The sequence below is a fragment of the Nicotiana attenuata genome, unplaced genomic scaffold, assembly GCF_001879085.1.
Source record: "Nicotiana attenuata strain UT unplaced genomic scaffold, NIATTr2, whole genome shotgun sequence".
NCBI classification, from domain to species: domain Eukaryota; kingdom Viridiplantae; phylum Streptophyta; class Magnoliopsida; order Solanales; family Solanaceae; genus Nicotiana; species Nicotiana attenuata.
The window spans coordinates 216,575-232,273 of record NW_017670883.1 but is presented as its reverse complement, the minus strand read 5'-3'; the positions used below and the strand labels follow the sequence as shown (position 1 = coordinate 232,273).

The window sequence follows — 15,699 nt, the reverse complement described above, 5'->3', positions numbered from 1 at the left end:
CAGAGCAATACCCTCTCTCCGACAATGAATGTAACATCACGAACTCTGCGGTCGGCATAACTCTTCTGCCTAGACTGAGTTGTGCGAAGTCGATCCTAAATAATCTTGACCTTATCCAAGGCATCCTGTACTAAATCTGTACCCAATAACCGAGCCTTTCCTGGATATAACCATCCAACTGGCGATCGGCATCCCCTATCATATAATGCCTCACAGGGAGCCATCTGAATGCTCGACTGGTAGCTGTTGTTGTAGGCAAACTCCGCAAGTGGCAAGAACTGATCCTAAGAACCTCCAAAGTCTATAATGCAAGCGCAGAGCATATCCTCCAATATCTGAATAGTGCGCTCGGACTATCCGTCCGTATGAGGATGAAATATTGTGCTCAACTCAACCTGCATGCCTAACTTAAGTTGTACTGCCCTCTAGAAGTGCGAGGTGAACTGCGTACCTCGATCAGAAATGATAGACACGGGCACACCGTGAAGAAGGACGATCTCGTGGATGTAAATCTCAGCCAATCACTCTGAAGAATAGGTAACTGCATAAGAATGAAATACGCTAACTTGGGCAGCCTGTCCACTAAGACCCAAACTGCATCGAACTTCCTCTGAGTCCGTGGGAGTCCAACAATGAAATCCATAGAATACGCTCCCACTTCCACTCAGGAATCTCTAACTTCTGAAGCAAACCACCAGGTCTCTGATGCTTATACTTTACTTGCTGACACAATTTAGACACCGAGATAGATATGCAACTATATTCAAACATGACCCTGCATCCTCAAAACTCCATCATCTACAACAGTAACCTGCTTGGCATCACCGTGCCGCACTGTGTCCTTAAGGAAAAGAAAATGAGGGTCATCATACTGCCACTCCCTGATGCGCTCAAACAAGAAAGACCGAGCGACTGTACAAGCTAGAACACGACTGGGCTCAGAAACATCCAGGCTCACGCACTGATTGGCCAAAGCCTGAACATCTAATGCAAGTGGTCTCTCACCGACTGGACTTTACGCAAGGCTTCCCATAATTCTTTGACTTTCTATTCAAGGCATCGGCCACCACATTGGCCTTCCCGAGATGATACAAGATGGTGATATCGTAGTCTTTTAACAGCTCCAACCACCTCCTCTGCCTTAAATTAAGCTCTTTTGTTTGAACAAATACTGCAAGCTCCGATGATCAGAGAATACCTCACTCAACACGCCGTAAAGATAGTGCCTCCAAATCTTTAGTGCATTAACAATGGATGCCAACTGTAAGTCATGATTAGAGTAATTCTTATCGTGAACCTTTAGCTACCGCGACGTATATGCAATCACCTTGCCATCCTGCATCAATACCGCACCAAGTCCAATACGAGATGCATCACAATATACCGTATAAGATCAAGAACCTATGGGAAACACCAACAATGGCGCCGTAGTCAAAGAAGTCTTGAGCTTCTGAAAGCTCGCCTCACACTCATCTGACCATCAGAACGGGCACCCTTATGGGTCAACCTGGTCAATGGGGCTGCTATAGATGAAAACCCCTCCATGAACCGACTGTAATATCCCCTCAAATCCAAGAAACTCCGGATCTCTGTAGCTGAAGTGGGTGTAGTCCAGTTTTGAACTGCCTCAATCTTCTTAGGATCCACCTGAATGCCCTATGCTGATACAACGTACCCTAAGAAAGCGATTGACCTCAACAAAAACTCGCATTTTGAAAACTTAGCATATAATTGGCTGTCTCTCAGAGGCTGAAGTACGATCCGAAAATGCTGCTCATGCTGCTCTCGGCTGCGGGAGTAGATAAAGATATCATCAATAAACACAATCACAAAGGAATCCAAATAGGGCTTGAACACCCGGTTCATCAAATCCATAAATGCTGCTGGGGCATTGGTCAGCCCAAATGACATCACTAGAAACTCATAATGCCTATATCGAGTCTGAAATGCTGTCTTAGGGACATCGGATGCCCTAATCCTCAACTGATGGTAGCTAGACCTCAAATCAATCTTTGAAAACACCTTGGCACCCTGAAGCTGATCAAATAAGTCATCAATCCTCAACAATGGATACTTGTTCTTGATGGTGACTTTGTTCAACTGCCGATAATCTATGCACATCCTCATCGATCTATCCTTGTTCTTCACAAATAACACAGGCGCATCCCAGAGCGAGACACTAGTCTAATAAAGCCCTTATCAAGCAAATCTTACAACTGCTTCTTCAATTCTTTCAACTCTGGCAGGGCCATGCGGTATGGCGGAATAGAAATGGGCTGAATGCCCGGAGCCAAATCAATACAGATATCAATATCGCTATCGGGTGGCATCCCCGGCAGGTCTACAGGGAACACCTCTGGAAACTCACGAACAATTGGTACTGAATCTATGGAAGGAAACTCCGCACTGGAATCGCGGACATAGGCCAAATAAGCTAGACACCCTTTCTCGACCATATGCCGAGCCTTTACATAAGATACAACCCTGCTTATAGAATGGCCAGGAGTTCCTCTCTACTCTAATCGAGGAAACCTCGGCAAGGCCAAGGTCACCGTCTTGGCGTGATAATCCAATATAGCATGATAAGGTGACAACCAATCCATACCCAAAATGACATCAAAATCAACCATATCGAGAAGTAGAAGATCTACACTAGTCTCAAGACTCCCAATGGTAACATACGAACGATAAACACGATCTACAACAATTGAATCTCCCACAGGTATGGACAGATACACAGGATCACTCAAAGAATCATGAGGCACAACCAAATATGAAGCAAAATAGGATGATACATAGGAATAAGTAGTGCCCGGCTGGGAAAGCATAACATCGTGGTTGGCCCCCACCACTCTGAACTACATCTCTAGGATGGCCTCTAGCTAGCTCGCCTCCACCTCTAGCAGCCTACCTCCACCTCTAGTGGACTGACCTCCGCCTCTAGCGGCCTGACCTCAACCTCTGGCTGCCTAACCCCTGCCTCTAGCTGGCTGAGCGGGCGATGGGGCAACCGGTGCCGGAATCATGGCACGAGAAACACTACTGTGGTGTGCCGCCCAATAATCTCAGATAGGTCCTCCTGATATGCCCTAAACCACCACACTTAAAACATCCATCCTGGTGTTGTGGCTGCTGAAATTGAGACTAACCCGAACCGGCTAAATAACCACGGTGATAACTCTGAATAGGAGAGGCACTGATAGCAGCTAATGGTGCACTATAGGCTGGTTGCCCAGAATGAGGCACATAAGGACCACGACTCCCAGAAGCACTGTAAGATGCCTGAAGCGCTGAATGTAATTGCTTGGGAAGATGGACCATGCCAAAAGTACCCCTGCCTCCAGATGAGGCACCACTAAAACCACCGGAATGACAAAGGCTCTTGTCAGACCCCTGCCCTCTCTCCTGTGAAAGAACATCCTCGATCCGCCTGGCGACATTAGCAGCCGTCTGAAAAGAAATCTCGGCCTCAGTATCCTTGGCCATCTGAAGCTTGATAGGGTGATCAAGTCCCTAAAAAAAACCTCCTCACTCGCTCTCTCTCTATAGGAAGCATAAGAATAACATGACGGGCTAGATCCACAAAAGAGGTCTCATACTGCGTGACTGACATACTGCCCTGCTGGAGACGCTCAAACTACCTGCAGTAACTTTCTCTCAGTATGATAGGGAGGAACTTTTCAAGAAATAGCTGAGAGAACTAGTCCCAAGTACGAGAAGGCGACCTAACTGGTCTGGTAGATACATAATCCTTCCACTATCTCTTGGCGGAACACGTCATCTGAAACACAGCAAAATCGACCCCACTAGTCTCAACTATACCCATGTTCCACAGCACCTCATGGCAGCGGTCAAGATAATCTTGTGGGTCCTCAGAAGGTTCTCCACTGAAGTGATCTGGGAAGATCTTGGTAAATGTGTCCAATCTCAATAAGGCCTCCGAAGACATGGCATGTCCATCACCAACCTGTGCCGCAACAACTGGCTGAACTACCCCAACTGGCAGGGCTGCTGGAGTATGATACTGGGGAGCTATCTGCTCCGGACTGTGAGTAGTGGGAGTCTGTGCTCCTCCCCCGGACTAAGAGATGGATGATGCCATAGGAAATGTACCAGCTTGGGCCACACTCTCCGTAAGGCTCACCAAACGGACCAAAGCGTCCTGAAGCACTGGGTGGTGATGAACCCCTCCGGGACCTGAGCTGGTCCAACACGTATAGTCTAAGCTGGAACCTCCTCATCAAAATCTACCTGAGGCTCTACTGCAGGTACTGCTGCTCAAGCTCTAGGCTGAGCTCTGCCCCTGCCTCGGCCTCTGGCGCGACCTCGGCCTCGACCTCTGCCCCTCGTAGGAGCTGCTGCTGGGGGCTCCGGCTGCTGTCCAATTGAAGATGTGGTGCGTGTTCTCGCCATCTGCAAGAGAGAATAGAAGGGTTCAAGCAGCAATGATAGAATAAAATCGCACGACAGAGAAGAATAGAAGTGAAATTGTTCCTAACTCCATAGCCTCTGGAAGATAACTACAGACGTCTCCATACCAATCCTCCAGACTCTTCTAAGTTTGCTCATGACTCTTGAGACCTATGTAACCTAGTGCTCTGATACCAACTTGTCAAGATCCGGAATTCCCACCTTCGGGACCGTGATGGCGCCTAACATTTCTCTTGCTAGGCAATCCAACGTTAGAATAGCTTATCCGTTTTTAACAGTTTAGTTAAATAAAGAGAAAGAACTGGAATATCGGTAGAAATCCAAAGTAAAATGTGGAAGCTAAAAACAACCAAACGTCTGCTACCAATACCTGAACCCGGTGTCACAAGTGCACAAGCTACTAGAATAGTACATACAAGGGTCTGAAATAAATATAAAGTTGTCTGAAGGAAAATACACAGCTAAATAAAAGGGAGGAAGACTCCAGGAGCTGCGAGCGTGGAGCATCTATACCTCAAGACCCCGCAAGGCTTATCAATCCAAGCACGCTAATAGCCGCCGCTGGGACCGATCTCCAAAATCTGCACAAGAAGTGCAGAGTTTAGTATGAGTACAACCGACCCCATGTACTCTATAATTGCCGAGCCTAACCTCGACGAAGTAGTGATGAGGTTTCACCTGTTGCGACTTGCAACCCGATCCCACCATATCAGTACCAAATACTCAATGTGCACAGTCAAATTAATAATTCACACCACGAAAACCTTTACGACCAATAAATACCAAACTGAACCAAAAGGAAACCTTGTACAATATAGGAATCTTCATAAGTAATACTACACAGCGAGACCAATCCAGTAATTGATAATTAGAAGGTGCAAGTAAATCAATTTAAGCAATTAGCAGGGAATCATGGAACTATGAAAAGATTTAACATCATTAACGGGAGACACCATTGATTCACAGGTAGAAATTAAGCATGAAAGACATTCAAAGCATATAACAGTTAAGACATGAAAGAAGATAATGAAGGAAAGCGGAAAAGCAAGGAAAACAAGTAATTCGGCAGCGTATAAGCACTCGTCACCTCGCATATACGCCGCAACACATGAAAATCACACAGCACATAATTCGAGGGTCCCTAATTCCCTCAAGTCAAGGTTAGATACAACACTTACCTCTCTTCAAAGACCACTCAAAGCTTAACCACAGTTTTGCCTTTGAAACAAGCCTCCGAACAAACAATATCTAGCAAATTACCAACCAAACGATTCAAAATAAGCCTTAGGAATTACCCACGATTGCAAAAGATTCAATTTAGGTCATCAACACCCGGGCGTGCTTGGTCCAAACCCAAAATTCGGACCAAAACCCAATTATCTATTCACCCACGAGCCCGGTTATATAATTTGTTTTGGAATCCGACCTTAATTTGAGGTCTAAATCCCAATTTTATAAAAATCCCTAGTTCTACCCAAACATCCAATTCCCACCATGAAAACACTAGATTTTTGGTTGAAATCTTAGGATATGTAATGAAAGATTGCAATAAAAGAGATTAGAATCACTTACCAATAATTTGGGGAAGAAGGATTATTGGGAAAATCGCCTTTAGGGTTTTCTTGTTTTTGAAAATTTGAAGAATGGGAGAAAATCTCGTGTTTCAGCTATTAGACCAGTTGTAGGTGTCGCAATAGCGACCTGGGGTTCGCAATTTGAACCCCGCAAATGCGAGCTTTTCTTCGCAAATGCGAAGTCTCACAATTCCTGCTATCATCGCAATTGCGATGTCTTGATCGCAATTGCGATGACTTGTTCGCAATTTCGAACAGTGGCCTCCTCGCAATTGCGACCAAATGATCGCAAATGCAAACTTAGTGCTGACCCACCCCTCTTCGCAAATGCGAAGCCTGACCTTGCAATTGCGAGGTCTGAGGCCTGCACCAAAACTGAAGCACACCAGTAATGTTTCTAAGTCAAAATTCACTCTGTGGCCTATACGAAACTCACCCGAGCCCTCGGGGCTCCAAACCAAATATTCACACAAGTCCAAAAGCATCATACGAACTTGCTCGCGTGATCAAATCGCCAAAATAACACCTAGAACTACGATTTGAACACAAAATCAAATGTTTTGAAACTTCTATTCTAACAACCGAACGTCCTAATCACGTCAAACCAACTCCGTTTCTCACCAAATTTGACAGACAAGTCATAAATATAGTAATGGTTCTATACTGGGTTCCGGAACCAAAATACGGCCCCGATATCAATAAATTCAAACATTGCTCAAACCTTCAAAGTCATTAAGCTTTTAAACTTTCAAATTTCAACAAAATGCGATAACTCGAGGTAAGGACCTTCGAATTCGATTACGGGCATACACCCAAGTCCCAAATCACGATACTGACCTATCCGGACCGTCGAAATACGTCCGTTTGATTTAAATGTTGACCAAAGTCAACTCAAATGGATTTCAAGGTAAAATTTCATATTTTATCAGTTTTTAACATAAAAGCTTTTTGGACAAATACCTGTTCTACACACGTAAATCGAGAAAGGCTAAAATGAGGTATTTGAGGTTTCGAAATACAGAATTAAGTTCTAAAACATAAGATGACCTATCGGGTCATTACAATATCGGACACATACATGTGAGCGGTATTGTGTAAGTTCCGAGGGCATAAAGGTTAGGGGATGAAATTTGAAAGTAAGGTACCGATTGGAGAAGGCAGCATTAAAGGAGCAGCTGTTACAGAAAATCATAACATTTATTCCCAAATGTTATGCAGCCATCAAGAGTGGGTTTTATTCATCTTTAAGAGGGTGTAATTTGATGATCTTGTCTCCTCATATTTAACTATAAATAGCAACATTTGTACTCATAAATGGAACATGAAATATTTGAGTAAAAAGAGCTAATGTTTTTTCTCCCATTCTTGTAAACTTTATGCAACTGATATCAAGATTTTCCAATTACTCTTGGTTCTGGTGGGATTAACTTGAAGTCTAGACTTATTCCCTTTTTTTTAATTATCTTTATTTTATTTCCTTTATTCTTAGTTATCTTATAAATCAGGTCAAATTAATTCACGCAACTATAAATCACGTTGCAAATTAAATTGTACTCCCTCCGGTCCACAATAAGTGACCAATTTGCTTTTTTTATTTTGGTCCAAAATAAGTGTCCATTTATATAATCAAGAAAAAATTCAATTTGTTTTTTCAAAATTACCCTTATGTACGTATCCCTAAAAAGTCATTTACTCCTCACATTTGAGAAGAGAAGTAAGTGCTATTATAACTATGGTACAACATTTAATAAAGGGTAGTTTAGTCACACTAACTATTTTCGTCTAGAATTTACTATTTCCTTAATGGGTGTGCTCAAAGCAAATCGGTCACTTATTGTGAACCGGGGAGTATTTTTTTGGTAAAAATGGCATGTAGTAGCCACTAATTAAGGGTGTCTTTAATTTTTATCCACTAATTATAATGCTCAGCAAAAATAGCCACTACTAATAGAAAAAAGACAATTTTACCCTTTCTTCCTCTCTTTCGCGTTGCATTTTCATCTGGAATACCCAAGGCGATTTCACGGTCGGCCTCCTCCATGCTTGGTCAATAGCATCAGGTCTATTAGTGAGCCCAATTACTAGGATATAACCAGGTCCATCATGAGATCCTTCTGATTTTGCTTCACTATTCCTTTTACCAATACGTACCGTAGTTCCTTTTGCATCATCAAAATTTTCAAGTTCTGAATTTTTGAGTAGATGTCTCAATTACGTACAGTAATTTCTTTCTTCTTACCTTGTTTTTGTTTCTTTTGAGTTCAAAGATTAAAAGTTAAGGACATGAGTCTTTAAGTTTGACATGCAGGTTTAAAAGTTAAGGAGATGCATTCCTTAAATTTGACATGCAGGTTCAAAAGATAAGGACAAACAATCCTTAACTTATAGTTTCAAGTTCAAAACTTAAGGATAGTCAGTATTTAAGTTATTGTTTCAAGTTCAAAACTTAAGGACTTTCTGTCCTTAACTTTGGTTTCAGTTTCAAAAGTTAAGGACAGGCAGTCCTTAACTTATAGTTTCAAGTTCAAAACTTAAGGACGTGCAGTCCTTAAGTTATTGTTTCAAGTTCAAAACTTAAGGACATGCAGTCCTTAACTTTGAGTTTAAAGTTCAAAAGTTAAGGACAGACAGTCCTTAACTTACAGTTACACGTTCAAAAGTTAAGGACAAGCAGTACTTAACTTACGGTTACAAGTTCAAAAGTTAAGGACAATAGGTCCTTAACTTTGACTTACAAGTTCAAAAGTTAAGGACGCTTGGTCTTGAAGTTTGAGTTCCAAGTTCAAAACTTAAGGACATGTAACCTTGAAGTCCTGAACTTAGAGTTCCAAGTTCAAAAGTTAAGGACATGTAGTCTTGAAGTCCTGAACTTAGAGTTTCAAGTTCAAAAGTTAAGGACATGTAGTCCTGAAGTCCTGAAGTTAAGGACATGAGCAGAAGGGTATTTTTGTCCGAGCAGTTAAAGTTTATTAAACCAGTGGCTAAAGACTAAAGACATTTAAAACGCTGGCCTTAAAATAAAGACATAAGCTGTTAGTGGCTATCTGTGCACATCGCCCATTTTTTTGCGGGTAAACCTCCATAACGATACAAGTCATGTTTACGACATTAATGACTTTGTTTAATCTTTTTCTTCTTTTTCATATTTATTTCGTAGAGAAACAATGGTAGTGCGACATTAATAACTTTGTTTTGCTCTATTTTAGCAAAACTACGTGGTTGACTGAAGTCCTTTGCTTCTACCTACCCATTGCACGATTCGGATTTTTTTACGTTTCCACTCTTTTCTTTGAAAGATTCTTTTCGGTGCCTACTTTGCTGTCACTTCATTCAACTTTTTTTCTGATGAGCCCCTCATGCTTCTTTTTTGTGATTATGGTGTCCGGTGTATGCTATCTCCCACAAATATAAATATTGAATAAATTCATACATAGAGATTTAAGTAGATGAAGGAAATAATTTTTTATGTATTAGTTGGATTGAACACAAAGTTGAAAAATATAAAGAAGATTTATGAATCTTATGGTCTTAAATTAAAGATGTATATAACATATCAAACGTGATCTTACAATATCATGTTATTCCTGAAATAGAGTGTCACTAAAAATAAATTGAATTTTTTTGAATTATACACAAACTAAATATATAAATATTTTTTTTGAGAAAGACTAAAAAGTAAAGTGAGACACATAAGTTAAACCGAGAAAAAGATTATGCATATAATATTCGAAACAGATATTTAATATTCATTATTGAATTTTTCCAATTTCATATTTCATCGAATTTTCAATCAAGAGCAAAACGCTTCTTATTATGACTTTCTTCATTTTCTAAACTTAAATTTGTAATTAAAAAAAAAAGAATCTTGTCCATCCAATGATCACAATACTTGTGGTACCCAAGATAGGTTGCAAATACTAGTTTGACGTGTGCATTATATAAGTAATAGAAAAGAAATTACTAAAATAAAAATTAAAAATTAATTTAATTTAATAGAGAAATCACATGAAAAGTATAATTAATAAGCTAATTATAGAAATAAATTTGAAAAAAATATCAATGTTGTATAAAATAAAGTATTTTCACGTGAGATGTGCCATGGATTGGGTAAAGGGGTAATCAATGTCTAATGAGAACTTACACATTTAAAATATAACATAGTAATTTCATCAATAAGATATCATAATATTACAAAACTTAGTAATAAAATGCTCTCAAGTATGTGACTAGTAGTCGACGACGAGATTAAGATTCAATTCTACATAAACAACAAAAATAACTTATTTGCTTAAATTTTAAAGGACAAAATTATTTATTTTTTACTCATCAAAAATAAAAAATACTCGATAAAATAGTTAGAATGTATCTAAACAAATCGAAACACCTTACTATATAAACCCAAAAAAAAGGTTGTAATAAAACGAGTATCAAGGATGCCCAGCTGGCCACCTAATCAGAGGCGGATCCAGGATTTAAATTTTATGAGTTCAATGTTTAAAGTTTTTAGTTTAAACCCATTATATTTTTAAAATTATGAATCTATTATTTGTTATAATTTTAGTGAGGTTTTACACATCAATTTATACTTCACATTGAATGTTATGCGTTCAGTTGAACCGTCGTTGAAATGCTACGTCAGCCCTGCACCTATGTAGAAAACCTTTATATCTTGCCTTTGATATTTTCCCAAACCAAACTTTTTTTTCTTCTAATTAATTTTATTTTTTTAATCATCCGAACCTAGCGTTGCCTTGTTAGAGTTGCTAGTATTAAAGAATAGCTGATTTTTCTGTTACGGCTACACGGAAACAAACAAACTCAGCTTATAGCGGAGGCATAACTACTTTCCACGAGAGTAGAGTGAGCCAACACCTGTCACTCTCTCTGCTCATTCACACACAGTCATGGAGACGCCGTTGCTCAACGGTTTCTCCGGTGACGACCACCAACTCATCGGCGCCGACGGTGACTACCGCCCTGCCAGAAGTCTAAAAGTATGGTGGGCTATTTTCTGCATTGAGAGTGTTAAGCTGTGGAGGATAGGAGGTCCTATAGCCTTCAACATAATCTGTCAGTATGGTGTGAACTCTCTTACTAATATATTTGTTGGACATCTTGGAGATATTGAGCTTTCTGCTATCTCCATTGCTCAATCTGTCATTGGTACCTTCTCTTTCGGCTTCATGGTCAGCTCTCTCTTCCCTTCTTAATTTCCGCATGCGTAACAGTACATGTAAAAATAAAAATGTTGATATTGATAGTATATTTTTCCCATGGTGCACATCTTAGGTGCTTAGTAGTCTATAAGCAGTAATTCATTTCAGGGCCGTCTCTAATGCACAAGCCACTAAAGCAAGTGGCTTAGACCCCCAATTTTTTAGGGCCCCATATTTCAATAGTATAGTTACTAATTGCAGGAATTTGATGTATGGGGATTGTTACACAAATAATCAGTCAGATTCAATGTTTACCTTTTCTAGCTAATATACATAAATTATACATTGACAATACACAAATATATGAATCATATATATATTAGGCCACAAAATATAGCGAGCCGCCCCCGAAGATGAAGCCTTTCTTCTTCAATTCCACGTTAAAGCCTTTCTTCTTCAATTCCATTTCCTATTTTCTAACAGTGTATGTGGTTGTATATGTTAAGAGAACCCACCCATTGCTTCAGAAGAGCACTAGGTGCAATGCCGTTTGTTTGCATATCTAGGAAAGTACTCATTTTATATGATACTATTTGGTTGAATATTGAGATGCTAATTTGATTTTTATTTTATATTAGTGATAGTAGATTGGAATATTGATAGAATGATTGAAAACATAGTTTACAGAGAAAACATAACATCTATATTCAAATTTTGAATTCTTGAAGGTTATGAATGTTATTTGAAAAAGATATTGTATTGAACATTTTGGTATTTTTGCAAAATGAAAAGAATTTCCTAAAACTAAGACAATGGGAGATAGTACCACTCTCACACCTTGAACCCATATTAATATGGGACTAGATGTGTATATTTTGATGTTCAACATTGGGTTTTCAAGTTCAGAGAGCATTTGATTTGTTTAAACAAAATAAGAGAGAATTAATTTGTCAGCATATCAATAGGTGGAGTAACAGTGCTCATAATATCACATTATTGATATATTTTCAGTTGGGAATGGGAAGTGCGCTGGAGACACTGTGTGGACAGGCCTATGGTGCAGGGCAAATTCACATGCTTGGAGTTTACATGCAACGCTCTATCATAATTCTGTTTGTAACTTCTATCTTGCTCTTGCCCATCTATTTATTTGCAACCCCAGTGCTCAAGCTGTTGGGCCAAGAATATGACATTGCTGAGCTTGCTGGGGAATATGCCATACTAATTATCCCTCAATTGTTTTCACTTGCTATCAATTTTCCAACCTCCAAATTCCTTCAAGCTCAAAGCAAAGTTGATGTGCTTGCCTGGATTGGATTTGTTTCTTTGCTAGTGCATGCTACACTCCTTTGGCTCTTTATTTATACGTTTGGCTGGGGTACAAGTGGTGCTGCCTTAGCCTTTGACATTACAAATTGGGCCATGGCAATTGCTCAGTTTGTTTATGTTGTTGGATGGTGCAAGGATGGGTGGAAGGGATTGTCGTGGGCAGCATTTAACGAAATATGGTCTTTTGTGAGGCTCTCTATTGCATCAGCTGTTATGTTATGCCTTGAGATTTGGTACATGATGAGTATTATCATCCTTGTTGGCCATCTCGACCATGCAGTCATCGCAGTTGGGTCCATTTCTATTTGGTGAGTTTACCTTAGTCTTTATGCTACTTCTCTTAGTGCTATGGCATTGAAAAGTTTAACAGAAATGTTTATGCACCAGTTTATTCTCTACCAAATCTTGTGCTTAAGTCTTGTCTATACCTCATGCCAGCATGGTGTTTGATATACAAATACTTCTTCCACAGCACTCCCACAGCATCATATTTAGCAGAAAAATTATCATTCCACTCTGTGGGATGAGATTCTCAAGTTTTCTGATTCTAATTGATTCTTCTGTTTTACAGCATGAACGTCAATGGGTATGAAGGCATGTTGTTTATTGGAATTAATGCTGCCATAAGGTAAAAAGTCTCGATAATTATTCAGAACTGCACTTAATTTTTTATGTTCATGTGAAGCAGTTGTGGTGCATCCTATATATGTCAATATGTAAACATGTAGATGAAGGGGCTCAAGTATATGCTCTCGGAATCTGGAGAAAATTACTATACCTCATATCCTTCCTGTCATTATTGTCTTTGTTTTTTATGATACAATTCAAAATTATCCTAATGCAGTTAAATTGCTTGCCAAATGCTTTTGTCAGTCACCGTGGACCTCTGAGTAATAGGAAATGTTACCCGTGGTGGAATGTGATAATCTATAATAGTTGCCTTAAGTTTGTCAAATGCCAATAAGAAAGTGAAGCAGGCTTCCTGGATTTTAACTTCTCAGCTGAGATTGTTTATTTTATTCCTTGTATCACCTCTAGTTTAATCCCCTAGCTAGTCTTCTTGCAACTTATTCACTTCTTTTCCTTTTTCCCCAGTGTACGGGTCTCAAATGAGCTTGGGCAAGGGCATCCAAGGGCCACTAAATACTCTGTCTATATCTCAGTGTTTCAGTCACTCCTAATTGGGCTACTCTGTATGGTTATTGTATTGGTAGCTAGAGAGCATTTGGCCATTATCTTTACAAGCAGCAAGGATATGCAACAAGCTGTCGGTGATCTTGCTTACCTTCTTGGAATAACTATGGTTCTTAATAGTGTTCAGCCTGTTATATCAGGTATTGGCTTGGTTCACCGCTAGCTGTTTCCTGGATTTGTATTTTCTGACAGATCGATTTACTGTAATCTGTCGTGCCTCCTTACCATGTTAACTCATGAGGTACTCTTGCAGGTGTTGCTGTTGGAGGTGGATGGCAAGCTTTAGTGGCTTATATTAATCTGGGATGTTATTATATATTTGGACTCCCACTAGGATTTACTCTTGGTTATGTGGCTAAGTTGGGAGCAAAGGTAAACTAAGTATTTGAGTTTTCTTTAGCAAATCTATTGTGTCATTGACATTAGCTACATAATCTTCATCCCTCCCCGCCTCCCCGGTCTTTTTCACTCAGTTTTTTGTTTGGAAAGAAGTATCAAAAAGACACAGCTGGATTATATTACATTGTTATTATACCTGATAACCATTTGGTTGAAATCAAGGATAGTTTCTTTCATTATCGGTTTATTTTATGTCTTGTGTTATCGATCCGGATGTTTTTCTCTCTTTGAATTGCTTCACTACCCTGAATTGATTGAACAACTTGCAGGGACTTTGGCTGGGAATGATAGCTGGGACATCTTTGCAGACTGTGCTACTCTTGGTTGTACTATATAAGACAAACTGGAACAAGGAGGTAAGTGAAACATTGCAAATTGGCTTCTTGATTCGTACTTTTTGGCATAATCTATTACGATAAAGCAACTGAACAGAACAATAGGCATGCTTCTAGTCTTTATGTAATAGGAAATAGGGTATTCACATGCATCTAAATGAGAAAAAAATACCTGCTCATTCTTGTACTTGTTGAGTTCATCCATTGTTTTTCCCTTTCATAATTTTGGGGGCTGTTTTTGCTTCAGCATCTCTTCTCCTATTCTTTCCTTGGGTAAAATAACTAAACATTTTACTTATTCTTGCATTGATCCTCGTTTTTAGACTCTTCTGTCTTATTTTATCATTGTAAATATCATGCTAGTTTGCTGCACTTGTTTAAGCAGGCTGTCATTTTAACACGACAGAAACTAGTATAATGCATATACATGGTGTTGTCTATTATAGCAAGCTATTATCTACTACTTGTAAATGTTATACCGAGGAACTAAACATGCAGGTTGAGGAAACAAATGAGCGTATGCGCAAGTGGGGAGGCCAAGATTTGGAAATTGAGAAATCCAGGCTGATAGCCTGATATTTTTTGGGAATGGTGTACCTTAGTTGCAGAGTGCTACGAGGAGGATGATACTGTTTTCAAATTCGGCAAAGTTGTTGGCTGGGAATCCAAGTATTTGGTCGACTAGCAATTTTGAAACTTCCACAATGTGGTAATTTTTTTACTCGCACCCGGTACATGGTGTATGAAAACAAAAACCTTTTGCATGCCATGTCCTAGTTTACTCAATTTTGAGACATTCAGCTGCTTGTCTACTTGTTTTAGTCCGTGTGGATTTCACATCAATTTTGAGACATTCAACTGCTCGTGTACTTGTTTTAGTCCGTGTGGAATTCACCAGTCTTTCCTAACTCAGACATGCTTATTTGGAAGAGCACCTTATAACCATATTGTCTCTGCTTTAATAATGAAACCGAATTTTATATTCCTTTTGTTTACTCTTCTTGTTTTTCTCCTTTTCGTCAAACTTCCACAATTTGATAGAGCTACTTTGTATTACAATGCCTGTGCTAATTTAGTTGACGTCGATGTCATGGTGAAAACTGGAAACAAACACTACTCGACATAGTGGTTAAGTGCTAAAACAGTTTTAAGTCTCTTGCTCTGCTGTAGATTATTGTATTTTGAAAAGATTTCTTTGTATTTATGTAGCACTTACTGTTTACTACGTGATTAACATTGTATATCTCTGATAATTGGAGACCGCTATGTAAGTTTTATCTG

At 39.4% G+C, this 15,699-nt stretch overlaps 1 protein-coding gene across 1 annotated transcript; it reads left to right on the top strand.

The window, feature by feature from the left end:
- The first annotated feature begins 10,735 nt into the window (after nucleotides 1–10,735).
- Nucleotides 10,736–15,413, top strand: LOC109244191 (protein DETOXIFICATION 35-like). Its single transcript, XM_019411244.1, has 7 exons — nucleotides 10,736–11,191; nucleotides 12,173–12,798; nucleotides 13,062–13,118; nucleotides 13,586–13,824; nucleotides 13,938–14,056; nucleotides 14,353–14,439; nucleotides 14,917–15,413. Exons 1-7 carry the CDS (start codon nucleotides 10,910–10,912, stop codon nucleotides 14,992–14,994), a joined length of 1,488 nt encoding a protein of 495 aa, XP_019266789.1. The 5' UTR covers nucleotides 10,736–10,909; the 3' UTR covers nucleotides 14,995–15,413.
- Nucleotides 15,414–15,699: the final 286 nt, after the last annotated feature.

What these genes read in the sequence shown, in the direction of transcription:
- LOC109244191 (XM_019411244.1), top strand. Translation starts at nt 10,910, where the DNA reads ATGGAGACGCCGTTGCTCAACGGTTTCTCCGGTGACGACCACCAACTC. An exon ending in CCTTCTCTTTCGGCTTCATG is followed by an intron (nt 11,192 to 12,172) that starts GTCAGCTCTCTC and finishes ATATATTTTCAG; the next exon opens with TTGGGAATGGGAAGTGCGCT. An exon ending in TGTTCAGCCTGTTATATCAG is followed by an intron (nt 13,825 to 13,937) that starts GTATTGGCTTGG and finishes GTACTCTTGCAG; the next exon opens with GTGTTGCTGTTGGAGGTGGA.